Source organism: Leopardus geoffroyi, chromosome E3 (genome assembly GCF_018350155.1).
Source record: "Leopardus geoffroyi isolate Oge1 chromosome E3, O.geoffroyi_Oge1_pat1.0, whole genome shotgun sequence".
Taxonomy (NCBI): Eukaryota; Metazoa; Chordata; class Mammalia; order Carnivora; family Felidae; genus Leopardus; species Leopardus geoffroyi.
In genome coordinates, this window is record NC_059340.1 from 39,119,352 (window position 1) to 39,145,806 (window position 26,455).

Here is a 26,455-nt window from a genome sequence, read left to right on the forward strand (position 1 = left end):
GCTTGTCTTTTATTCTTATTTTTATTATTTAAAAATTGTTATTATTTTTATTACTATTATTATTATTATCATTATTATTATTATTATTATTATTATTATTATCATTAGAGAGAGTTTGTGAGTGGAGGAGAGGGGCGGAAAGAGAGAGAGAAAAATCCCAAACAGGCTCCATGTTCAGCACAGAGCCCAATATAGGACTCGATCCCATGACCCTGGGATCACGACCAGAGCTGAAATCAAGAGTCGGATGCTCAATCGACTGAGCCACCCAGGCGTCCCTTATTCTTATTTTTTATAACACCCTTATCAATATAATTCACACATGATACAATTTACCTATTTAAAGTGTGAGATTGATAGATTTTGATATATTCACAGAGCTGTACAAACCATCTTCATAATCAATTTTAGCACATTTTCATAATCACGGAAAGAAACTTCATACCCATTGCCATTTTGACCCAACCTTCCCACCCACACCCAAGCTCCAGGCAACAACCAGTCTACTTTCTGTACAGATCTACTTATTTTGAACGTTTCATGTAAAAGGATTCGTATAATATGTGGTCCTTTGTGACTGGTTTCTTTCAATTGGCATAATGTTTTCAAGGTTTACCCATGTTATGACATAAATCAATACTTCGTTCCTGTTTATTTATTATTTTTTTATTTTAGAAAGAGAGAGCATGTTCATGCAAAAGTAGGGGGAGGGGAAGTGGGAAAGAGCAGGCTCCATGCTCTGAGCACAGCTTGACGCAGGGATCAATCCCACGACCCTGGCAGCCTGACCTGAGCCAAAATCAAGAGTCAGACGTTCAACTGACTGAGCCACCCAGGCACCCCAGTACTCCATTCCTTTTATTTCTGATTGACATTTACGTTATTTCCACTTCTGGCTGTTGTGAATAATACTGCTATGAACATTTGTGAATAGGTTCTTGTGTGGACATGTTTTCACTTCTTTTGGATACATACCTAGTTTTGGAATTATTGGGTCAGACAGATGTTTAACCTTTTGAGGAACTACCAGTTTCTTTTCCAAAGCAGTCTTCTCATTATTTTAACAGTGGCTTTCATGTGAAATTTAAAAATTTTAACAGAATCCAATATATTTGTTTTTTTATTTTATGGACTGTGTTCTAACATCATGTCTAAGAATTCTTTGCTTAATTCCAAGGTCACAAGATTTCCTCCTATTTTCTTCTAGAAGTTGTAGAGTTTTAGATTTTACAGTTAGGACTGTAACCAATTTGGGGTTAACTTTTATATAAGCTATAAGGTTTACACGGAGGTTCTTTTTTTTTTCATACGGATGTCCAATTCTTCCAAAATCATTCATTGAAAAGACTGTCCTTTATCTACTAAATTGTTTTTGCACCTTTGTCAAATATAATTTGGCCACAGACATAGAGATTCCAGGAAAAGAAAACTACCCACTAATGTTCCTTATGCATATAGATGCAAAAAATCCTCAACAAAATACTAACAAACTGGGACGCCTGGGTGGCTCAGCTGGTTGAGCGTCCGACTTCAGCTCAGGTCATGATCTCACAATCCGTGAGTTCGAGCCCTGCGTCAGGCTCTGTGCTGACATCTCAGAGCCTGGAGCCTGCTTCGGATTCTGTGTCACCCCTTCTTTCTGCCCCTCCCCTGCTCATGCTCTCTCTCTGTCTCAAAAATAAATAAAAACATTAAACATGAAAAAAAATACTAACAAACTGAGCCCGACAACATATTAACAAGATTATATAGCATAACTAAGTAGAACTTATTCCCTGAATGCAAGGGTGATTCAACATAATGTTGAATTACATATAGTGTAATTCGCTACATTATAAAGTAAAGGGAAGAAATGAATGATGCAGTAAAACTATTAGATAAAACCCAATACCCTTTCATGATAAAAACACTTAACAGACTAGGAATGGAAGGGAACTTCCTCAACATGATAAAGGGGTAATAATGATAATAATAATAATAATAATAATAATAACAACAACAATATCCCACAGCCAACATCATGCTCAATGGTAAAAGACTAAAAGCTTTCTGCCAAAAATAAGAATCAAAGTAAAGATGCCCAGTTTCATCACTGATATTTAGCATTTTACTGAAAGTTCTATGGTAAATCAAGAGGCACGAAAAAGAAATAAAAAGCATTCATATTGGAAAGGAAGAAATAAATCTTTCTCTATTCATAGATGATAGGATCCTTTATATAGAAAATCCCAAAGAATCCACATAGAAATCACTATAAATAATAAACAATCCAGCAAAGTTTCAGGATACAAGATCAACATAGAAAAATTAGTTGTGTTTGTATATACCAGCAATGAATAATATAAAAAAGAAATTAAGAAAACAATTCAATTTACAATAACATCCAAAAGAATAAAATACCTAGGTATAAATTTAACAAAAGAGATGAAAGACTTCTATGCTAAAAACCATAAGGTATATATATATAAATTAAATAGAATTTAATTAATAAAATAAGTTAAAGAAGATATAAATAAAACAGAAGACACCCTGTGTTCATGGATTAGGAAACTTTACACGGTTAATATGGCAGTACACCCCAAAGCTATCTACAGATTCAATGCAATCCCTGTCAAAATTTCAATGGTCTTTTTGCAGAAATGGAGAAGCCAATCCTCAAATTCATATGGAATTGCAAGGGATCCTGATTAGCCAAAACAGCCTAAAAAAAAAGTTGGAGGATTCACACTTCCCAATTTCAAAACATACTATAATTCAAAATGATGTGGTACTGACATAAGCATAGACATGTAGACTGCTAGAATAGAATCGAGACTCCACAAATACACCCCTTTATCTATGGTCAACTGATTTTCAATAAAGACCACAAGACCATTCAATGGGGGAAAGAATGGTTTCTTCAACAAATGGTGCTGGGACAACTGGACTGCCACATGCCAAACAAAAACAAAAACCCCTACTTCACATCATACACAAAAATTAATGAAAATGGACCCATGACCTAAATGTAAGAGCTAACAGTATAAAACTTTTAGAAGAAAATATACGGGTAAATCTTTGTGACCTTAGATTTGTCAATGGATTTTTAGACATGATACCAGAAGCGAAAGCAACAAAAGAAAAAATAGATAAATTGGAACTTATAAAAATTCTTAAAATTTGTGTATCAAAGGACTTCATCATGAAAGTGAGAAGAAAACCTACATAAGGAAAGAAGATACTTGTAAATCATATATAGGGTATGGGTTTAATATTCAGAATATATAAGGAACTTCCACAACTCAAAAACAAAAAGACAACCCAAGGTTTTTTTTCTTTTTTTAAAAGTTTATTTAAGAGAGAGAGAGGGAGACAGTGAGAATTCCAAGCAAGCTCTGCAATGTTAGTGTAGAGCCTCATGTGGGGTTCAAACCCACAAAACGTGAAATCATGACCTGAGCCAAAAATAAGAGCCAGATGCTTAAACAACTGAACCACACTGATGCCCTAAAAACCCAAGTTTTAAATGGCCAAAGGACTTGAATAGACATGTCTCCAAAGAGAAATGGCTAACAAGCACATGACAAGATGCTCAACCTCATTAGTCATTGGGAAAATGCAAATCAAACTACAGTGAAATATCACTTCATATTCACTCAGATGACAATAGTAATAATAAGAATAATTAATAATAATAATAATATAAAATAGGTAAATAGTAAATGTTGGTAAGGATGTAGAGAAATTGGACTTGTAAATGGCTGTATATGGCTGGTGAGAATGTAGAATAGTTCAGCCACTATAGAAAAGTTTGTTCCCAATAATAAAACATTGAATTACCAAATGATCTGATAGTTCCACTCATAGGTGTATAAGCACCCCCCTCAACTAAAACATTCAAACAAATGTTCACACATGCATGTTTATAGGAGCACTATTCACATTAACCAAGAAGTAGAAAAACTCAAATGTTCATCAGCAGCTGAAAAGATAAACAAACTGTGGTATATAAATACTATGAAATATTATTCAGCCAAAAAAGCAAGGAAGTGCTGATATGCGCTACAATATGGATGAACTACAGAAACATTATGCTAAATGGAAAAAAGCCAGACCCCAAAGGTCACATATTGTATGACTCCATTTACATTAAATAGTCAGGATAGATAAATCCACTAAGGCAAAAAGCAAGCTTATGGTTTCCAGGGACTATGAGAAGGGAAGAATGGGGAGTGACTACCTAATGGATACAAGGTTTTCTTTGGGGATGATTAAAATGCTTAGGAACTAGATAGAGGTGGTAGGTGCACAACATTGTGAATGTTTAAAAAAAAAATTTTTTTTTTAATTTTTTTTTTCAACGTTTTTATTTATTTTTGGGACAGAGAGAGACAGAGCATGAACGGGGGAGGGGCAGAGAGAGAGGGAGACACAGAATCGGAAACAGGCTCCAGGCTCTGAGCCATCAGCCCAGAGCCCGACGCGGGGCTCGAACTCACGGACCGCGAGATCGTGACCTGGCTGAAGTCGGACGCTTAACCGACTGCGCCACCCAGGCGCCCCTAAAAAAAATTTTTAACGTTTATTCATTTTTTGATAGAGAGAGACAGAGCATAAGTGGGGGAGGGGCAGAGAGAGGAGGAGACAGAATCTGCAGCAGGCTCCAGGCTCTGAACTGACAGCACAGAGCCCGATGCAGGGCTTGAACTCACAGACCGTGAGATCATGACCTGAGCTGAAGTCAGACACTTAACCAACTGAGCCACCCAGGCGCCCTGTGAATGTTTCAAATGCGACTCGAATGTTCAGTTTAAAATAGTTACTTTTGTTTAATGTGAATGTCACCTACTAAAAAGTTGCCTATAAAAAAACTTGTCATGTTTATATGGGTCTATTTCTAGACTCTTTATTCTATTCCATTGATCTATGTGTCTATCCCTTTACAATACCACATTGTTTTGATTAATGGGGCTTTAGAAAAAGTCTTATAATCAAGTGATGTGATTCCTTCAAATCTTTATTATTTTTCACAACTCTTTAGTCTACTCTAGTTCCTTTACCTTTCCATCTTACGTTAAATCCATTGATCCTCAGGGGAGAACTGACATCTTTACTATGTTGAGTCTTCCCAATTTATGAACATAGTATGTCTCTCTATTTATTTAGGACTTCTTTGATTTATTTCACCAATGGTTTGAAGTTCTCAGCATACATACATGGTTTTTAAGAGTTATACATAAATATTTCATTCTTTGAAGCTATTGTAAATGCTACTGTTTCCAGTGCTAGAAATAGGATTTTTTCGTTAACTTTGCATCCTGTGATCTCACTAAATTTAATTATTCTAGAAATTTTTGTAAGGTCTTAGGATTTTCTACATTGACAATCACATCTTTTCTGAATAGACAGTGTATTGATTTTTCCTTTCCAATCTGGATGTTTTATATTTCCTTTCCTTTTTCCAAATAGATTTTGTTAATGTTTATTTATTTTTGAGAGGGGGCAGGGAGAGAGAGAAGAGGCAGAGAGAGGGAAAGAGAGAATCCCAAGCAAGCTCTGTGCTGTCAGCACAGAGCCTGATGTGGGGCTCAAACTGACGAACTGTGATATCATGACCTGAGCCGAAATCAAGAGTCAGACACTTAACTGACTGAGCCCCCCAAATTACCCTTTATATTTTCTTTTCTTTCATTATTGGACTGGCTAAGATTTCTGGTAGGATGATGAATAGGAAGAGTAGGAGTGGGGATTCTTGTCTTGTTCCTGATCTCAGAGAGAAAGCATTTAATTTCTGTCAATTCAGTATGATATTAGGCATTGCTTTTTAACATAGAGGCTTTTCTACACGTTGAAGAAGTTCCGTTCCATTCCTAATTTGCTGATAGTTTTTATCATAAATAAATGTTTTATGTTTGTCTCTATCTTTACTACAGTGTTCACTTTTGGATTTCTAGTTGTGTTGAGATCAAGGGATATGAGAGAAAATAAATTGTAAACTCACAACCAATTCAGTGATACTTTGAATTCCGGTGCTCTTAGCCAAATCACCTCCTGCTGTCGGCTCTTTGTAGTCCTAAAACAGCGTCTTCAAGCATTTTATCCAAGTTTTATAGTTGTTTCTATGTGAGAGAAAAGAAGAGACACGCTCACTCCATCTTACCTAGAACTTGAACCCCAATACCAATAGTGTTGTTTCTGCCTTTCTAATCCTTACCATTTTGCTTCTTTTCTCTATTATTGGTTCTCCCTTCAGATTGGTTCTCCCTAGTCCCTGCCTCCACAGAAGACTTCCTAAATTAGTTTCTTTTCAAAGCATTTACTTCATCTTTCTTTCTTTGTGTCTACACTCTGCCCTGTTGCATCTGTTAGTTACCTAGAAGCCTACTTATCACTCTCCACTTTACTCCCCTTCTTAGTCAAGTTTTAAATTGAGCTATAAGTCACTTACTATAAAACTCACCATTGTAAAGGGTATAACTCAGTGGTTTTATTAGCATATTCACAATTCGTCACCACTATTTAATTCCAGAACATTTGCTTCACCTCAAAAAGAAATGCTGTATCTGTTACCCATCACCCTCCATTCTCTTCCGGTTCCCAGCCCCTACAAACAACTCGTCTATCTTCTGTCTCCAAGGTTTTGCCTATACTGGGTATTTCATAAGACATGGGATCTTTTGTACCTGGATCCCTTCATTTAGTGCGGTTTCAAGGTCCATCTATGCTGTATGATGCATCAGAACTTCATTTCTTTTTATTGATAAATAATGTTCCCATTACACACACACACACACACACACACCACTTTATCCATTTACCCAAAGATGGACATTTTGGGTTGCTTCTAGTTTGGGGCTACTGTGAATAATGCTGCTATGTATATTTGTATACAAGTTTTTGTGTGGACACAGGTTTCCATTTATCTTGTGTAGATACTTAGGAGTGTAATGATTGTGTCAAATGGTAATTCTATGATTAGCTTTTTGAAGGGTGGCCACAGTGTTTTCTATAGTGGCTGAAACATTTTATCTTCTCACCAGCAGTAAATGAGAGTTCCAATTTCTCCATATCCTCAATAACACTTGTTATTATCTGACTTCTTTATTATAGCCATGCTCGTAGATAGGAGTTGTATCTCATTGTGCATTTGATTTGCATTTCCCGGATGTCTAATGATGTTCAGTGCCTTTTTGTGTGCTGATAGGCCATCTATATATCTTATTCTGAGAAATGTCTATTCAGATTCTTTGCCTTTAGAAAAGTTGGGTTGTCTTTCTATTATAAAGTTTCTTTCAGATAGTGGTAAATAATGTTGCTTAAGTTTCTGATAATTTTGGGGCTAATGGCTGTGAAAATTTCAGACGTAGGCAAAAAAAAACCAAACTTCTCATCTTGTGGCAAGTAGAATACAATTGCTTATATGCTAAAGTGCTTACAATTTTTAAAGGAGTTTCTTTTGTGTCTCGATGTATTATTAAGAGTATATCTACAATTCTTTCCTCCGCCTTTAATGTTCTAATCATTTCTAAATCCCTAAGATTAATTAATAAGTAAAAATATCGGATGTGCCCTTCAAATGTAGGTGTTAATGTCCACTCCCAAATTAGTAGAATGCCTAAGTCAATTCACATTAATTTTTTTTTTTTTTTTGAGAGAGAGACCCAGCAGGAGAGGGGCAGAGAGAGAAGAGAAAGAATCTTAGGCAGGTTCCACGGTTAGCATGGAACACAACACGGGGATCGATTTCACAACGCTGAGATCATGGCCTGAGTCAAAATCAAGAGTTAGACACTTAACTGACTGAACCACCCAGGCACTGCTCACATCTATTTTTAAAATTTAATATTAAGTTAGTAGAGGTATGCTTTTCCTATTCTGTCTTACAGGAGCTGAAGTTGGACTTGAAGATAAGGCAGAGTGGGAAACTGGCCTTGGAAAACCAATCAGCCAACCAAATGAAAATGACATAAACGTATACAAATTATGTACCTAAACAATGTAAAGAAATGTAGAAAATGCCCTCTTTATCCCCAATCCATCATTCTTTAGAAGGAAAAGACAAAACCAAAAAAGTTTGCGAATATAAAATCCCAACATGTAAAACAATGACATATAGAAAGTGCTCAGTAAATACTTGCCCAATGTTGAATGAATGAATGAACATTCACAGTGCATATCTTTCTAGAAGCTTTAGGGGGCAAACAACCCCACGCAGAAATAAGGAAAGAGCAAGTTTTCGAAGCAGCTCAATTTTAGGGTCAGTTTGGGAGTTACAGGTGATAAACAGTAGGCTAACGTACCAGGAATTCTAGCAGTAATAACACTTGGTTGGTTAAGTAGGTCTTATAAACGATAAACTATGACTTTCACAGAAGTGTATAGTTCAGGGGTGCCTGGGTGGCTCAATTGGTTAAGCATCTAACTTTGGCTCAGGTCATGATCTTATGGGTCGTGAGTTCGAGTCCTATATTGGTGTCATGGCTGTGCGCCCACTTTGCGTCCTCTGTCCACCCCCATCTCTGCCCTTCCCCTGCTTGGTCGTTCCCTCTCACTCTCTCCCTCTCTCAAAATAAATAAACTTAAAAAAAGAGAAGTGTGCAAAAAGAGAATAGTATGCTTTTTGACTATCAGGGCCCTAGGTGTTGGAATATACAGTAGCTACTTTAGAATAGATCCAGAAAGAGGATCAAGGGATGGAATGGACACGAATGACAGAAAAGGAGAGAAAACTCCTTATTTAGAATAAGTATGATAACAAATGGAGAAGAAAATGGAATAGAAGTATTAAATTTCCAGGTCACTTTGCATCCTAGCAGTTACTGAAATGTGATGGTCAAATGCTAATTAAAAAATATACATTATCTAGGGTGCCTGGGTGGCTCAGTCGGTTAAGCGTCCGACTTCGGTTCAGGTCACGACCTCGCGGTTTGTGGGTTCGAGCCCCATGTCCGGCTCTGCACTGACAGCCTGCAGCCTGCTTCAGATTCTGTGTCTCACTCTCTCTGTCCCTCCCCTGATCACACTCCATCTCTCTGTCTCTCAAAAATGAATAAACATTAAAATACACACACACACACACACACACACACACACACATCATCATCATCAAGCAGGAATGCTGAGGGGGTGAATTATCACAAAATTCAAATGATTTTTAGTATTCATTTACACTTTACACATTATTTCAAGAACAAAAATTTAAAGCCAGTGCAAGTAGGTAAATGAGGGCATTTTGAGCTCCCGGGGGAATGCTCTATACAAATACATTAGAGGATAATTAGTATTACTGTGTTTTTTAGTTGCTTCCAGGAAACTATCAATTAACTGTTGCCACTGAACTCTTAATGAGTGAACCACTTTGGGGCTTGTTAAAAGTGCAACAGATGATTGCGTAGTTTCATCTTATTAATATATTGTTCTGTTAATTATTACAGGCATCTAGCGTCCCTCCTGGACCACCCTCATTATGATGCATTTGGATTGCCTGTTGTTCTCATAACTGGACACCACAGAGAGGAACCCAGGAGAATCCTCTTACATAACCATCTTGAAAAGTTGTTGGTCAAGTTCTGCCCTCAGAGAGAGTGAAAAGCAGCTCCCACGTTCTCAGTTAAACTTCCCTCCTGTGGGAGAGAGTGTCTCTGTCATGTGGGAATTTTTTGTCAAAGATGGTTCAGAATAGAGATTGTCAAGAACTGTTCATGTCTTATAAACTAAACTATTTACGGGTGAGATGTTATAATGTCTGAGATTTCCTTTAAAATACTCCCAAGGGGCACCTGGCTGGCTCAGTCAGTAGAGCATATGACTCTTGACCTCAGGGTCATCAGTTTGAGCCCCACACTAGGCACAGAGATTACTTTAAAAAATAATTTAAAAAATCAAAAAATAATAATTAAAAAATAAAATACTCCCAAACAAACAACCCCAACAAAACAAACAAAATAAAAACAAAAAACTGGAAAGGATAAGTGAAACAGGATACGTAAAGTTTAAAGCCTACACAAGTCTTCACCATATTACTCTACTTTTCTGTACGTTTAATGATTTCCATAGTGGAAACTTTCAATAGGTGTATGTTAAAGGATGCTTCATCTCCTACATCTATATATTAGCTGTTTCTCTATGTATTAGGATTCTTTCAGTTACAATGAACAGAAACTCCAACTTACACTGGCTTAAACATAAAAGGAAACATATAGATTCAGGTAGCTAAAAAGTCAAGGGCAGTTCTAGGTATCAGGTGATGCTTGATCCTACAGCCCAATGTGTCACCAAGACTGAATATTTATCACTCTGCTCTGCCTTCTATGGTGGTTGGTTTCATTCTAAGGTTCATATCTCTCCTAGTTTCAGGAAGACTGTCAACAACCAGTGGGTAACATGTATCATCCAATAAAAGCTGGGTTTGTTCTACCGTTTCAAACAGAAGTCCCCATGGGACCAACTTAAGGTCATATACCTAACACTGAGCCATCTTCCAATCACAGAGGGAGAATCCTCCTTTACTAACTTAGGTTAGGTCACATTCTTCATTTCTAGGAATGAGCGTAAAGAACCTCACAGACCTCCGAATGGAATCAGTGTTGTTGGGAAAAAGGAAAGGGAAAATGGGTGCTAAGAGACAGTCAACAAATCTCTGCTAAACTCTCCACAGGTAAAGCTTCCAATACAAAAGAATAGAGGGCAATGAAAGATATCTTCTAACACAGAAATACAGGTATAAAGCTATGGTCAGATATCAGGGACCTGGATAGGCTGTAGAGATGAAAGATGACCGTAATGAAAGGACAAACAGTATCTGAGGTGGATGGGAATACTGGTGAGGCGTTCTAGGAGGTAAGCATTACCATAATACCAGAAACTAGGAAAAAAAAAAAAAAACCTGCAAGAAAAAAATACCTATAGGTCAGCATCCCTCAATAATATGGATTCAAAAATACTCAACAAAATATTACCAAATCAAATCTAACAATGTATAATAAGAATTATACAGTGGGACTTATTCCAGGTATGCAAGGCTGGCTCAATATTCAAAAATATATTAATGCCATTCCTCACATCAACAGGCTAAAGAATAAAAATCATATGATCATATCAGTAGATGTAGAAAAAGCATTTGACAAAATCCAGCACCCATACATGATAAAAACTCAGCAAACTAGGAAGAGAGGGGAATTTCCTCAATCTGATTTTAAAAACTGCCGAAACACCCTACAGCTAATATTATACTTACTTGTGAGAATCTAGAAGCTTTCCCATTAAGATCAGGAACAAGGTAAGAATTTCCCTTGCACCACTCCTCTTCAACATCATATTGGAAGCCCTATATAATTTAATAACGATAAGAAAATAAGAGATATACAGATTGAAAAAGGAGAAATAAAACGTTCTTTGTTTACAGAGGACAAGATCGTCAACAACAACAACAAAACTCCTGGAACTTATAAAGCACTTGTAGAAAAGTTGAAGGTTATTAGGTTAATACATAAAATTTAACCACTTTCCTATATACCAACAAGGAACAAGTGGAAATTGAAATTAAAAACAAAATACCATTTACATTAGTAAAATAATAAGATGGCTGAACATCTAAATACCAAAAACATGTACAAGGTATACATGAATAAAACTACAAGATTAAAGACATAAAAAAAAAATAAATGGAGAGACATTCCATGTTCATGGATAGGAAGAATCAATAATGGGATGTTACACAAATTAGGTGAAGAACCGTTAAAATTCAAAGATAAGAAAATGAACAACCTAATTAAAATAATGGGCCAAATATCTGAACAGACACCTCACCAGACAAGGTACACAGACAAGATGTTCCACATTACAAGTCATTAGGGAATTGCAAATGAAAACAAAAACACTGGGGTGCCTGTGTGACTCAGTTGTTAAGAGTCTCGCTTAGGCTCAGGTCATGATATCACAGTTCGTGAGTTCGAGCCCTGCATCAGGATTTTCACTGACAGTGCAGAGCCTGCTTAGGATTCTCTACCCCACCCCAACTCTCTCTCTCCCTCTCCTCCTATCCAACTTGAGCACTATCTCTCTCAAAAATAAATAAACTTTATTAAAAAATAAAAAAAATAACACCATGCAACCATCAAAATGGTGAAAACCCCAAAACACTGAACACAACTGTCGGCAAAGATGTGGAGGAACAGGAAGTCTCATTCATTGCTGATGGGAATGCAAAATGGCAGAACTTTCCTGTTACTCTCCTGAAAATCTCAGACCCATTTGAGCCTAAGAATGGTTAGAAGAGAGGTTGTTTTCAGGTACTAGACTGTGTACAGGAACAAGAATGATTTGGGAGGGCACAGCATCCTGGTTAACTCTACAGGAAAAAAACTGGGTTTCTTTCTGAAAACAAGACACCATCCCTAAGAAGGGATTTCTGGCCCTTGGGGAGATAGGCGAGATAGCAACATTTAGTCAAGAAAACAGCGCTTCCTGAGATGTAACTGCCCCACTCTCTCTTTTTCTTCCTTCTAAGATGGTGAGGCTGACATGAGTGGTCAAGATGGTGTTGGAATGGAGCACCAGCAGAGTATCTCAGAGAGCTGAAGGGGAAGAATGCATAAGAAGTACTTAGTCAGGAGCCCTGACTCATAACTGCATGGACAAGAATTTGATTTCTTCCTGGACATCTCATATTCAAAGGACCTTGTCATATCTGAACTAGGAACCAGATATCTTCCATTGTCTTCATGCATCTTCTCCAACATATCTTAAGACAATCACTTTCTGCCATTTGCTTTATATATCTGCTCTCAAATGGGACCAATGATCACTGTTCTTCACCCCTCCTGGCAAGTAGGGTAGATGAGATCCTGTAAGATGAGCTTTGAAGTTGAAAGATGTTATACAAGGTTGGCCCTTCACTATAGCCTGGTATCACTGTCCTCTGTAAACCTGAAGTGCCCTTCTCTGATCCCATTTGTAAAGCACTCTTCGCCATGGCAGATGTTGGAAGCTATTGAGATTGTTCTTGGTAAAACGTTTGGATCCTTCAGTAACTATGGAAGATGCCAAGCACAACTGCTCATTTGACCCTGAAGAAGTGAATTTTTCTGCCAGGCCCATGCAAAGGAATATTCTCTAAGTCATCTTCTTAAAGGAGAATGCACAGGTCCTAGTTCTACTGTCTGCAGTAGGTAGCCATGGGATCTGAAGCTTCAGCTTCCAAGATTGTGTAATAATGATGCCTATCGCACTAACCAAGAAGCCACGTGGAATGGAGGAAAATGATATTAAATTGTTGAGTCAAGTGTTGCGGGAACTAGTTCTGTCCTATTAAACCAGTTATCCTCCCAGGTTCCTATAATGGTAAAAGGATTAACTAGATCTGTGTTCCCCAAACTGGTGCTCCACCAAACAATCTTGGGAGTTGTTAGGTGGGACTTCCATACACAACAGCATCACCACAAGGGCCTCCAACTCAAACGGGGCTGGTATTCACTGCATGCTTACGATCCTTTCCTTTGACCTACCCTCCGCCCCCCCCCCCCCCCCACCGCCTCCCGGCTTAGTTTCACACTACACTTAAATGTAAATGCTCGTAGTCTTCCTATAACAAAACATTCACTTTATTCTAACCCACTGTCCCTGAATTTACTTGGATGAATAATACTTTTTGTCATGGAACATCTCTGCACATCTCAAAGTGTTCTCTGAGTACAAGTTTGAGGTTCACTGATGGAGCTAGATTTGTAAGGGCCTTTCCAGATCCTTCTGTATGCATCGTCCATGGCAGGAACAGCTCAAGGGCTTGCAAGACTGCCAGGTGTGTGTGAGCATTCGGGCCCTTGTTACCAGCAAGGCAAGTGGTGGAGAGCAGACATCGCAGGGGTTGGACCAGGAGGGGAGGCAACCTGAGTGGAGGTGATTTTCCTGCAGTGTACATGGAATATGGTCTGCCTATTCCAGGGTGAAGATCCCTGAGCTTTGGGTTTGGGCATTCACAAGGATAAAATGATAACCTTGGATATTCATAGGTCCCCAACATATAAGTCTCTGTGTGATCCTTCAGAGCACTTCATGCTTTCTTCCACCTCTTCTGGTCATGTGCAAGACCAGGACTCATGGCCATCACACATCAATGCAGCACTCGATACCTCAAGAAGAAAGATTACTGAGCCAGTGGATGCCCTGAGTAACCAAAGCTAATGGGCAGGTGGACATGGCAGTTTCTCCTCTTTGGTATACTTTCATTCTTGTGTTTGTTGCATATGAGATTGTGTTAGTCTTATGCTTGAACTTAAGATTCAAGGTTGCCGAAGACAGACACAGCCCCTACCCTCCCCATGCTTATATTTTTATGGGAGAAGACAGACAAAAACAAGTAAACAAACCAAATAACTCTCAGTGGCGATACATGCTATGATGGAAATAAACAGTGTTGGGGCGCCTGGGTGGCGCAGTCGGTTGAGTGTCCGACTTCAGCCAGGTCACGATCTCGCGGTCCGTGAGTTCGAGCCCCGCGTCAGGCTCCGGGCTGATGGCTCAGAATCTGGAGCCTGTTTCCGATTCTGTGTCTCCCTCTCTCTCTGCCCCTCCCCCGTTCATGCTCTGTCTCTCTCTGTCCCAAAAATAAATAAACGTTGAAAAAAAAAATTAAAAAAAAAAAAAAAAGAAATAAACAGTGCTCAGAGTGGTAAGAGTAGATAGGACTGGTACATGAGTAAAAGGAACAGTGAGCCTTGTGTGAGTGTGGATTTGAAAATGTGGGAGTTTGGAGAGATCATAAAAGAGAATATTGTAGAAGTGCCTCTTTTAAAAAAATGTTTAATGTATTTATTTTGAGAGAGAGAGAGAAAACAAGGGACGATGGGGAGAGAGAGGGAGAGTGAGAATCCCAAGCAGGCTCTACGCCTTCAGTGCAGAGGCTGACGTGGGGCTCAGTCCCACGAACCATGATATTGAGACCTGAGCCGAGATCAAGAGCCCGATGCTTAACTGACTGAGCCACCCAGGTGCCCCTGTAGAAGTTCCTCTTAAGTGAAAAAATAAGTTTGGAAATACAAAATTCATCCTCTCTTTTAAGGATAAATAGCTATCATGAGGGCTAACACTCCCTCACCATAAAGGATGAAAGAAATGTTTTAAACAAACCTTTATCCTAACTCTTCTCTGTAAATTATTGCTCCTTAAGCTACTAATATTTTTTTAATTTAACTTTTCTCAAGTGAAACATATTTTACTTGTACCTTTATGAAATATTAGGGATCCTTCACATTTTGTTTTTCTTCAAATGCTTTGACACTGTTCCGTTGTTCATACACATCATGGACAAACGAGGCAGATTTCTGTTGAGGGTCAAAGTCCACATGGAACGACACAGAAAAGGTTCCGCAGCTCTAGTAGATAGCTGCCTCTATTTGTATGAGCCAGATTATGCTGCAGAAACACACGACACCAACACCTCAGTGGTTTAACAAAAGTTTATTTCTCATTCCCATAAAGTCCATCACGGGTCTGGGCCATGCTCCAGAACAGCTCCTCACCAAGAGGCCAGGGGGCGCGGCGCTCAGCCCCAGACTACTTTGACCCTGTGGCCCCTTCCTGTGTGGGCTTCCACGATTGACGCAGAAGAGCACTATCGAGTCTTGCACCAACAATGAAAGGCTTCAGCCCACAAGTGAGGCTTCTGCTCACAACCCATTACCCAAAACTACCTCGTGACCCTAACTTCAAGTAGCAGAAAACCACAATCACTCTCTCTACTCTTCACTAGAATACGAGTCCCGTGAGAGTGGATTTCCAGCTCTTTTGTTCACTACTATCTTCTCAGTCTAGAACGGTGCCTGGGCCCACAAGAGATCCCCATCAAAGTGAATGAATGTAGCACCAGGAAGATGTCCACATGTGTCCCGGGATGACACAGTACCAGTAGTCGAAGGATGAGGGCGTTGGGTAACAGCTATGCAGATGGGAGCTTCAGAGCTGGCTGTGCTTATGAAATCCTATTTGAATCATCTTGAAGAAAATAAAGTCTCATTGAGGGCGCCAGACCATCATGAGACTTAAACCATAAAGCACTGGAGTCAAAGACCAAAGCAGCTAAGCACTATCACCACCAGCAGCGCTCAACTCCTCAAAGGAGTTGCCAATAGCCATAAATGCACCTGCTTCCTAAGTGTAGTCAGTCTGCCCAGCATATCATGGGGAGCAGGGGAAAGGGAAAGAAACGCACGGTGAGCATCTACTACTGACCAAACTGTGGGGTGCTTTTCCTTCACCAGCCCCTCTAGTCCCCAGAATAACCTTGAGATGAAACACAGTTTTCTTTCACAGAGAACGTGGAGAATTAAGTGTTTCAGTAACGAATCAAGCCACAGGAATGTCTTATAAGCTAGAAACAGACACAACACAACGTCATCCAGTCTGGCCCTGGAGGGATAACACACACATCCATCCTGCAAATCCTACCTTCAGGCCTGACTCATGCAGCTAAGTGACAACCAACGGACGTACCAACTATAGGGTCCCGAACACGTCCCTGTAACCAGACCTTAACTTTACAAGCCTTAACTTCATCATTTATAAGCCATTTGGAAGAGATCATTTAAACCCTTTCCTGATACTACCTAAAAGCTCTAACAGGAATACATGTGAGTCACTGTTGTAGATAAGAGTTTCGGGAAGATCCACAGTCTATAGAGATTTTCAGTCATCTATCATTTATCACCTAAGGCTGTTGTTAAATGCTGTGTGCAAAACAGAGACATGTATACCCTGTCTGACTGATAATAGTTTACAGTGTAAGACAATCAACATGGATGTGGATTCAGCCAACCTTACCCACCACTCAGCAGTTCCCGAACTTTCCTCTTGGGAAACCAACCTTCAGCCACACCCAGTGAACCGCTTCCTGCCTGCAGCACACACTCCTTCCTAAACCTAACCCTGTGTTTTAAAACCAAAAGGCAAATTAAGAAGGAAAATAAAAACCTGAGTTGATCCTGAACTCCCATAAATTTCCCTTTAAGCCCCAGGAAAGTTTTACTATTCATGGTTGACATCATCAGAGGGAAAGGTCTATAGTTTCTTTTATTGCAGACAACTCTTCTTTACATGGAATATATAACATGTTTAAAAATTCCAACCCGTTTCCATACAATCTTATTGATATTGGGTCCTTTATCAACCACTACAAATGAGAGGTATAAATTAGTGCACTGGTCCTTCTTCTGACAGATTCCCTACTGATGAAATAAATAGCATTTCATCACAATAAAAATGGGGCTAAAAGGATTTAAGAGCTAAGTTGCTAAAATATTTAAGAAGGAATTCAAAGGCACCCAGCTGGTTCAGTGGGTTAAGCATCCGACTCTTGACTTGAGCTCAGGTCATGATCTCACGGCTTGTGAGTTCAAGCCCCGCATCAGGCTCTGCACTAACAGTGCAAAGCCTGCTTGGAATTCTCTCTCTCTCCCTCTCTGCCCCTCTCCACTCACACAGTCTCTCACTCTCTCAAAATAAATAAACTTTAAAAAAAAAAAAAAAGGGAATTCAAATGATGTCCAACTCTAGGAACAGGGTCCAATGACAAGGGAGAGGAAGAAAATCCAGTGTAGTTCTTGGATAATTCAACAATAGAACTCATTTTTGCCCCCATGGGACTCTTGAAATTGGTAAGCCTACTACCTTGAAGGCAATGGTACACAATTAAACAGGCTGGTTATTGCTTTTTCTTTTGGAAGACCATGCTACAGATGTTTCTGTTGTATGTGTTTCAAAGTCGCTGGAAAATCAATGCAAAACCAACAACACGATGATCACAGAAGACTGATTAATTCAGAGATCTATTTGCTATTTGAAGGTGAATTTGCTGCCAGGTACAATCACAAAATAGTATATTCCTTACGCAGAATGTTCTTTGAACGTCTTTCTTGCAAGGAATTCCCTGAAGATTTACACGTAAAAACGTTAACTAGTACAAAATTAATGCATCCCCTGCAGAGTCAACCTTGATTCTTTTCTGAGAAACATGTTTATATCACGAAATTTTCCACTGGTGTAGAATTATTCATGCTTCATAATTTTGTATTTTTTCATAAACATCAGGGCTCGGCTGTACTTGGTGAATTTCCTCTTTCTGAAAGAAGGAGAAGCATCCATTCAGTGGTGGTGTTTCTGGTGCATAATAAGGCCTGACTGCCTGCTAGCTTCTCATGCTGATGCTACATGTGGGTTCTCCGGTGTTTAGTAAGGTGAGAATTCTGACTGAATTTCTTTCCACATACATAACACATAAAGGGTTTCTCTCCAGTGTGAGTTCTTTGGTGTGTACGGAGATTTGAATTTTGACTGAAGCTTTTCCCACACCAGGAACATTTGTATGGTTTTATTCCCTGGTGTATTGTTACGTGCTTATTAAGATCTGATTTCCCTCTAAAGCTCTTACCACAATGCTGACATTTATACGGCTTCACTTCAGTGTGAATTTTTTTGTGTTTAGTAAGATCAGAGGTAAGTCTGAAGTTTTTCCTACACTCTTGGCATGTAAAAGGCTTCTCTACTGCACGGGCTTTCTTGTGAAGATCCATAAGTCTCTGCAGCTCATCTTCCCAGATTGAAAGTTCCTTTGTTTGGTTCACTGGAAACTCTTGGTGCCACTTCCCCATCCTGTGTGTATCACCATGGTTTTCTTTGCCTGTTGTTTTCTGGGGAACTTTTGCTCGGGCCTTTTTTGATACTATGTCTCCTGGTGCTTGTATTTCTAAATCAGAAACACGTATAGGCTGACGGTTTTCAGTGTCACTTTTGTGCTTTATTCCTGTCAGAATAAACGTAACAGTCAGCCCACTGCACAGCAGAGCAAAACAACTACAGGAATGGAGAGGAAAATCCAATGATCATTGACTACAAAATACAGATAGACAGAATTTAAAATGTTAAGCCCTGCAAAGGTTGCTATCAAGGCATTCATCCTGTCCCATGGTGTATTTACCTGTAGGCAGCTCTCCAGGACTGTCCTTGAGCTCCGTGGACCCTTGAACCCATGGCTCTTCCCCTTGCTCTAGATACGAGATCACCTTAGGTTTGGGGAGCACAAACAATGCTGTGAAATGCAAAAAGTGAGATCAAGGACTGGCAACTCGACAAAGGTCCACCGACTCCATACGACTCCAGGAAGAGTAAAGGGCAGTTTACAGCGCTTTAACCCAAGGGTCACACGGGTAGATTCTTACACCCGCTATCAGGTTAACATGGTCCTCCATCTGTGGGTGGTACACAAGTGGACACGGGGAAATAAACCTAAGCTGGCTCCACGGACAGGCGAAAGGGCGTGGGAATCCATCCACAACGCCCCTCTCCCGCCACCGAGACCGCCCCGTATTAAACAAGATGGCACCAAGCCCGAGAGGCTGCAGGGAATACAGATTCGTTCTATTAATTCTTTAGGATCGGCCCAAGTCTGGCAGAGCCCGGCGAAGGGCGGTGGGCTGCGTTATCACACGCACCAGTGATTCCCGTCATGGGAACAGTAAGTGTTTACGTAGCTCTTGAGCACCACGCACCGGGTAGGGAAGCTTTTTCCCACTCTTAGCGTTCACCGGTTCTTGTCCACGTGGAAGAAACAGACCAGAATCCCTCAGTGAAACTTTTCTAATTATACACTGCCAAACCGGGAAGTATGCATCACTCGGTCATTCAGGCAATGTGTACTGACTGCCTGTCGTGTGCCAGGCACTCTCCTTGGGCTGATGATACAGTGGTGAGGAAGTCAAAGCACCCCGGTCTCATGGAGCTTACCTTCTACTGGGAGAACGAGACAAGCAAACAGCAATAAACAAAGCGGTCAGCACGTCATAAAAGTTTTGAACAAAACTAAAGCAGAATAACTCAGCATTTAAGAGTCTGCTTCTCTGGGGCACCTGGGTGGCTCAGTTGGTTAAGCATCCGTCTCTTGATTTTGGCTCAGATCATGATCTCACCGTTTGTGACATCAAGCCCTGCATCAGACTCTACGCTACACAGTGGAGCCTGCTTTGGATTCCCTCTCTCTCTGCCCTTCTCCCACTCACGTGTGTGCTCTCTCTCAAAATAAATAAACTTTATTTAAAAAAAAAAAAAAAGATTCTGCTTCTCTGAAGCTATATGAGATGAGGTCATATGGAAGGCCTCTTTGAGAAAGTGATATTAGACCAGAAAGGTAAAAGGGAGAGATTTAGTATGTGGCACAAAATGTGCCAGGCAGAGAAAAGGGGAAGGTAGAAATGTGCGTAGCAAGTTCAAGAAACAGAAAGATCAGTGAGGATCAAGAGGCCTGAGCAAGGGCACAAGTGGCAGGAGACGAGGGCAGGGAGGTGAGTAGGGTCAGATCCTGGAGGATCCGAATAAGCACTTCAGCAAGGTTTGGATTTTATTCTGAACGTGATGATAAGTCATTATAAGGTGCTGACACGGGAAATGTCATGATTTGATCAGTTTTTCAAAGATTCTGGCTGCTGTGTGGAAAACACAGAGTGGGAGGGCAAGAATGGTGGCTGGCGTACCAGTCAGAAAGTACCAAGGTCAGTCTGGTTAGACATGCTCCTAGCTTAAACCAGGAAGCTAAGAGCACAAGGGAATGAGATGTGGTTGTACTCAGGCTACACTGTGGAGTCGAAAGGACACGGATACGTTAAAATGGGGTACAACATAAGATCACCATAAAGAATGACTGTATGCTCTTTCCTTCTAGGAACTGGGTGAATGCTCTTTACTGAGATGAGAAAAATATGAGAATAGATACGGGGTAGGAGGAAGAAAAATAAATCAAGAAATCTACATAAGATAAGGAATGTGTACTTGCAAAAAGCCCTCCGAGTGATTTGGATTTACCTCTCCCTTGTCCACACATTATCTAGTTGAGAAACAACCAGTTACTAGAACACAGCCTCTCACAGGAGTACATTCCCAGTAAGCAGAGAATATGATAGGTTACTCAACTTCTACCCAACGGGAGAGGGAGATTCTTTACCTAGAGAGATGACAGTCTCATAGTTTTCCCGCATTACATCATTGTAGAGGGCCTCCTGAGTGGGATCCAGGAACTCCCATTCTTCCTGGGAAAAATACATGGCCACTTCTTCAAATGTCAACAAGCTCTAAAGAAGACAACGGGCTTTAGCTCAGTACTTGCCACTAGAGAAGCAGCCCTACCATCTGGCCCACGGTAGACCCTGGGCACTCAAGGAATTAATAGCACTTTTTTTTTTTTTTTTTTGTAAACTGGGAAGGCAGAAAGGAAAAAGACAAGGGACCATCAATAGACTAGGAGGTGCCCAGGTCCCCAAGAAGAATATCAGGGCTAACACGCTTGTGAGCACTTGCAGGGCATTGTGGGTCATGGGCAGCAGGGAAAGGCAGCCCTCAATGGCTGGACTGCAAGCTCACCTGGGATTTAGGCAAGACGAGCTCAGGTGCCACTGTCCAGTCTTTGGCGTTTGTCTTCTCAGAAAAGGCTAAGATCTGATGAACAGGCACAGCTGTGGGTAGAAAAAAGGCAGAGAAAATTTCTCACTACTGTGAACATCCTTAACTCATTTCCAAAAGACAAAAGATTCTCGGGCGCCTGGATGGCTCAGTCAGTTAAGCCTCCGACTACCAGTTTCAGCTCAGGTCATGATCTCAAGGTTTGGTGAGTTCGAGCCCTGCACTGGGCTCTGCACTGATGGTTCAGCGCCTGCTTGTGATTCTCGCTCTCTCTCTGCCCCTTCCCTACTCACAGTCTCTGTCTCTCTAAATAAATAAACTAAAAAAAAATTTTTTTTAATACAAAAGATTGTTTCCTTTGGTACAGATGGGATACGTTTACAAAGTTAAGTGATACCTAGTAGTGACCTTCTCATAGTAAACAAGAATCAAGCATCTACTAATCCCTGAATCTCGTTCCCCAATAGACTGTCTTCAGTATTCAAGAAGTCATTAACAGGAAATCTCACTTTTTTTTTTATGTGATATATATTCTGAGTAGGGCAAAAATTAGAAGTATTTAAAACTGTAGAACTCAGGAGTGCCTGGGTGGCTCGTCGGCTGGGCATCAGACTTCGGCACAGGTCATGACTGCACAGTTCGTGGGTTCGAGCCCCGCGACGGCCTCTGTGCTGACAGCTCAGAGCCTGGAGCCTGCTTCAGATTCTGTGTCTCCCTCTCTCTCTGCCCCTCCCCACTCACACTCTCTCTCTCACTCTCAAAAATAAATTAAAAAAAAACATAAAAAAAAAACAACTGTAGAACTCAGAGTCCAGTGTGCCAGGAGAAGAAATGCAAAGGTAGAGATTAGCTTGATGAGTTTGAGCAAGAGCAAAATCAGTACGGACAAGGTAACTAAGCAGGACAGCAATGGAAGGGCATTAAGGTAGGGAGATGAAGCAGCCACATCTTGTAGGCTCATGGATACCTCAGTAAGGAATTTGGGTTTTATTCTGAGTGTTTATGAAGACATCCTAGAGTTCACAGCAGAGAAATTTCATGATTGATCAGGACTTTAAAGTCATACAAGGATGAAACATGATTGCGCCCAGACTACATTGTGAAGGTGGAGCCCAAAGGACAGTGCTGCGTTAGTAGTAGGGTATGACAACAAAACCACAGTAAAGGATGACCACATTTTTCGGGCCTGTCATATTGCATGATGGTACCTTGTACAGGGATGGGAAATGTAAAAGAAGAGCACATTTGGAAAGGAGAAAGGGATCGATTATTTTAGGATAAAGAATGAGCACGTGCACTTGAAAAAAGCTCCCTGGGTGATCTGGATTTACCTCTCCCTTGTCCACACATTATCTAGTTGAGAAACAACCAGTTACTAGAACACAGCCTCTCACAGGAGTACATTCCCAGTAAGCAGAGAATGTGATAGATGACTCAATTCTACCCAATGGGAAACGGAGATTCTTTACCTAGAGAGATGACAGTCTCATAGTTTTCCCGCATTACATCATTGTAGAGGGCCTTCTGAGTGGGATCCAGGAACTCCCATTCTTCCTGGGAAAAATACATGGCCACTTCTTCAAATGTCAACGAGATCTAAAGAAGACAACGGGCTTCAGCTCAGTACTTGCCACTAGAGAAGCAGCCCTACCATCTGGCCCATGATAGACCCTGGGCACTGAGGGAATTAACAGCACATGTTTCTTTGTTTTAAAGTAAGAAGGTAGGGGCGCCTGGGTGGCGCAGTCGGTTAAGCGTCCGACTTCAGCCAGGTCATGATCTCGCGGTCCGTGAGTTCGAGCCCCGCGTCAGGCTCTGGGCTGATGGCTCAGAGCCTGGAGCCTGTTTCCGATTCTGTGTCTCCCTCTCTCTCTGCCCCTCCCCCGTTCATGCTCTGTCTCTCTCTGTCCCAAAAATAAATAAACGTTGAAAAAAAAAAATTTAAAAAAAAAAAATAATAAAAACAAAAAAAATAAAGTAAGAAGGCAAAAAGGAAAAAAGCAAGGGATCATCAACAGTCTAACAGGTGCCCAGTTTCCGAGGGAGAACATCAGGGCTATCATGCGTGTGAGCACCTGCAGGGCATGTGGGTCATGGGCCCGGGGAAAGGCAGCCCTCAATGGCTGGACTGCACAGCTCACCTGGGACTCAGGCAAGACGAGCTCAGGGGCCACTGTCCAGTCTTTGGTGATTGTCTGCTCAGGAAAGGCTAGGATCTGGTGAGCAGGCACAGCTGTGGGTGGAAAGAAGGCAGAGAAAATTTCTCTCACTTCTATGAACATCCTGCCCACATTTCTAAAACACAGAAGATACCAATCCTTTCATCAGAGACAGGACACCTTTGCAAGTTATGTGTGGTGTCTTAAATTGACCTTCTCATTGCAAACAAGAACCAATATCTACCGACACCTAGAACAGGCTCCCTGGTTTTAACAAGTGAGTTAATGAAAGAAAAACCCTTCTTAGTTTCCTCTTATGAAATAAATGGTTCTCAATCAGGCGAAAGTTAAACATATTTGAACATGAAGTACTCAGAGAACCCAGTGTAAAGTATATCATTTTTTATCACTATTTTTTTCCTGATACACAATTGTGTTTATACTTGGGCAACTGATAACCGGTTTCTGATCTCAATTCATTCTGTATTTTATGAGGATGGGACGGCTCCTATTTTCTCCAGCTTTCTAAAGAACAGAATTCACGGTGTTACCACCAGAGTTCAGTGGTGTGGACATTTCTACACCTTGGGCCAATGCCCAACTTCACTCACTACTGGTCCACTGACACCTGGAGGGAAGTGGGACTTGTCATTGCTGAAGGGTCTGTTTATGGATCTACAGTGCTGAGCACCAGGAAACGCTCACAACATCCTGACTGCACAAGATCCTATCACATTTCCCAAGAATTAGTAATTATCACATCCTGCCTTACCCGTCTCACATGCAGGATCAGTTTCTTTATGAGAATTCCAGTTCAGACATTCTTGAAGTTCATGGTGTGGATTCCAAAATTCATTGTGGAACATGCCTATGGGTTGTGAGTCTGCTGCCTTCATCTTGAAGCCCAGGACATCTACAGTTTGTCTGAAGAGCACTCCCTGCCCCTTTTTCGAGCTCTTGGACTGCAAGCTAGAAAGAAACAATGTCCATCTGTTACCAGAGAACTTATTCTGCTGGGGGGCTGATGGAAGAAAGAAAAAACTCAGTACAGGTGTTGAGAAGTATGAGATACTATGGAAGCTGACACACATAAGGAGACACTGGGCCACCAAATTTCCACAGGGTACTGACTATGAAATCTTGGGAAATTACAGACACAGAAAAAAGTTGCGGCAACTGTTAACTCTCAAACAGAGTTGCTCCCACCATTCTGCAGGCAGCACAGCTCAGGGGAACAGCTCCATATTCTCAGGGTATCTCGACAAGCTTTCTCCTAGACTTAGATCCCTGCCCTCAGGGGTTTCCTGTTCTGTATCTTTCTAGTTTTCGCCCCAATTCCACCACCTTCAGTAACTGAAGCCATGGAGGAACTGGACTAAAAATCACTAAGATGATCTTTGTCCCAAAGCACGGAGAGCAGAAAAAATGTGCACGTCATTAAGAAAGTCACATGAAATTTACTATCTCCTACTCATAATGAGAGAAAAATGAGCAGAAAAATCCTGCCTTACCTTCCCCTTAAAAAATCCACGGCCAGACCCTTTGTCTCCTATTATTCAGGTGAAATAAGGCACAGTTCGTTGAGAGACAAACGTCCACTGAGGGCTTGGTCTTCCTAAAAATGCTCACAATTCAGGAAAGGTTGGACAGTGAGAACACTTACAGCTTCTGGCTGCAAGGAGCTTGTCCAAAGATTTCACTCTCGTGCTTCCTACCCCACCTTCCCCATGCCAAGGGGCCATTCGGGGAACATTCTGAGTTTCTCTTCAATCTTAACGTGTCACCCCGGTCTCCTGTCTATAGTAAGGGGGTACAACCTCTCTCACCCTTCATGCTGTCGTGAAGATGGAAGCCCACACTGCGTGGAACATTCCACCTTCTCAATTCCACGGTATGCCTACTGGCAGGAGACCTGGGACAGAGAAGCGACACCAGAAAAGGAAAGTCATTAGGGAAAAAGGAGCCTTAGCATCCCCCAATTAAGCAACTAGATGCTCAACACTCTCCTTCGGCACCTCTTTGCAAGAACTGTAAAAGGGCACCGTGCACGCGATTCGTTCCTGCATTTTTAAATCTCTCCCTACTTCACCCAGAACAGTAAAGGCGGACCTTTGCTTACAAAATGTTTATCCAAAGACAAAGTCGTAAAAGAGGAGAGGAGGGGAGCTGGGGGTGATGCGGGTGACCCTTCAGCCCACCTGCCCTTTCTTCCACGGTCACTGAGACCTCCGGGCGAGGCTGAGCACGGTCTCGGGAGCCTCGCTTTCCCTGAGCGATCCCGCGGGAACGGCACCCAAATTCGTCCCGGAAGCCACGGTACTCCCCCGTGGACGGCTCCCGGCTGCCCAGCATGCTCAGCAGGCACGAGGACGCTGCCCAAGCTCGGCACCCGCACAAGCAGCCGTCTCCGAGGCTGCACCAACCGGGTGCCCGGCGCCCGGTGAGACACCGGCCCCCGAGGCGGGAAAGCCGGCTGCGCGCCCGCCCCGCTTCTGGACGCCCGGCCGGAAAGCCCGCGACCACAAGGCCCGCCCCGGTGACCGACGGGGTCCCAGCGCGGCCCCGGCACCGTCTGCGCAAGGGGGGTCAGCGACGTGGCCTTTAGAGCCTGACGGCGGAGTTCCCCAAGACGGTCCGGCTGTCAGGCTCCCGCCGCCGGGCCCGCAAAGTGCCGCCGCCCTCGGACAATGGCTGTCTCGCCCCCGCCCGGCGCGCAGCGACCGGTGTCCCTCGGGAGCTCCGGGACCGACGCTCCCCCCGCCCCGGGCTCACCTGCGGGTCGCCGCCCTCCGCCCCGCGCCGCTCAGAGGCGGGCCCCGCGAGGCACAGGCCAGACCTCAGCACACGCCCTCCGGCCCCCGTCGCCGCCTGCCGCCCAT

General features: G+C 41.7%; 2 protein-coding genes across 2 annotated transcripts in view; both read right to left on the bottom strand.

Annotated features, from left to right (window-relative positions):
• LOC123588912 (olfactory receptor 2C1) overlaps positions 1-11,492 on the bottom strand; it is a 29,068-nt gene extending 17,576 nt beyond the window's left edge. Inside the window, exons 1-2 of the mRNA XM_045460315.1 lie at positions 11,216-11,492; positions 5,981-6,098 (exon numbers count right to left, since the gene is read on the bottom strand). The gene's annotated coding sequence lies outside the window, so the exon portion shown is untranslated. The remainder of the gene's footprint in view (positions 1-5,980; positions 6,099-11,215) is intronic.
• Positions 11,493-18,890: 7,398 nt separating this feature from the next.
• LOC123589090 (zinc finger protein 75D-like) lies at positions 18,891-26,452 on the bottom strand. The gene is made up of 7 exons (XM_045460730.1): positions 26,349-26,452; positions 24,349-24,532; positions 23,559-23,650; positions 22,887-23,013; positions 21,379-21,470; positions 20,963-21,089; positions 18,891-19,057 (listed from the first exon to the last, which is right to left on the bottom strand). The coding sequence occupies exons 2-7, from the start codon at positions 24,470-24,472 to the stop codon at positions 18,891-18,893; spliced, it is 729 nt and encodes a 242-aa protein (XP_045316686.1). The 5' UTR covers positions 24,473-24,532; positions 26,349-26,452.
• Positions 26,453-26,455: the final 3 nt, after the last annotated feature.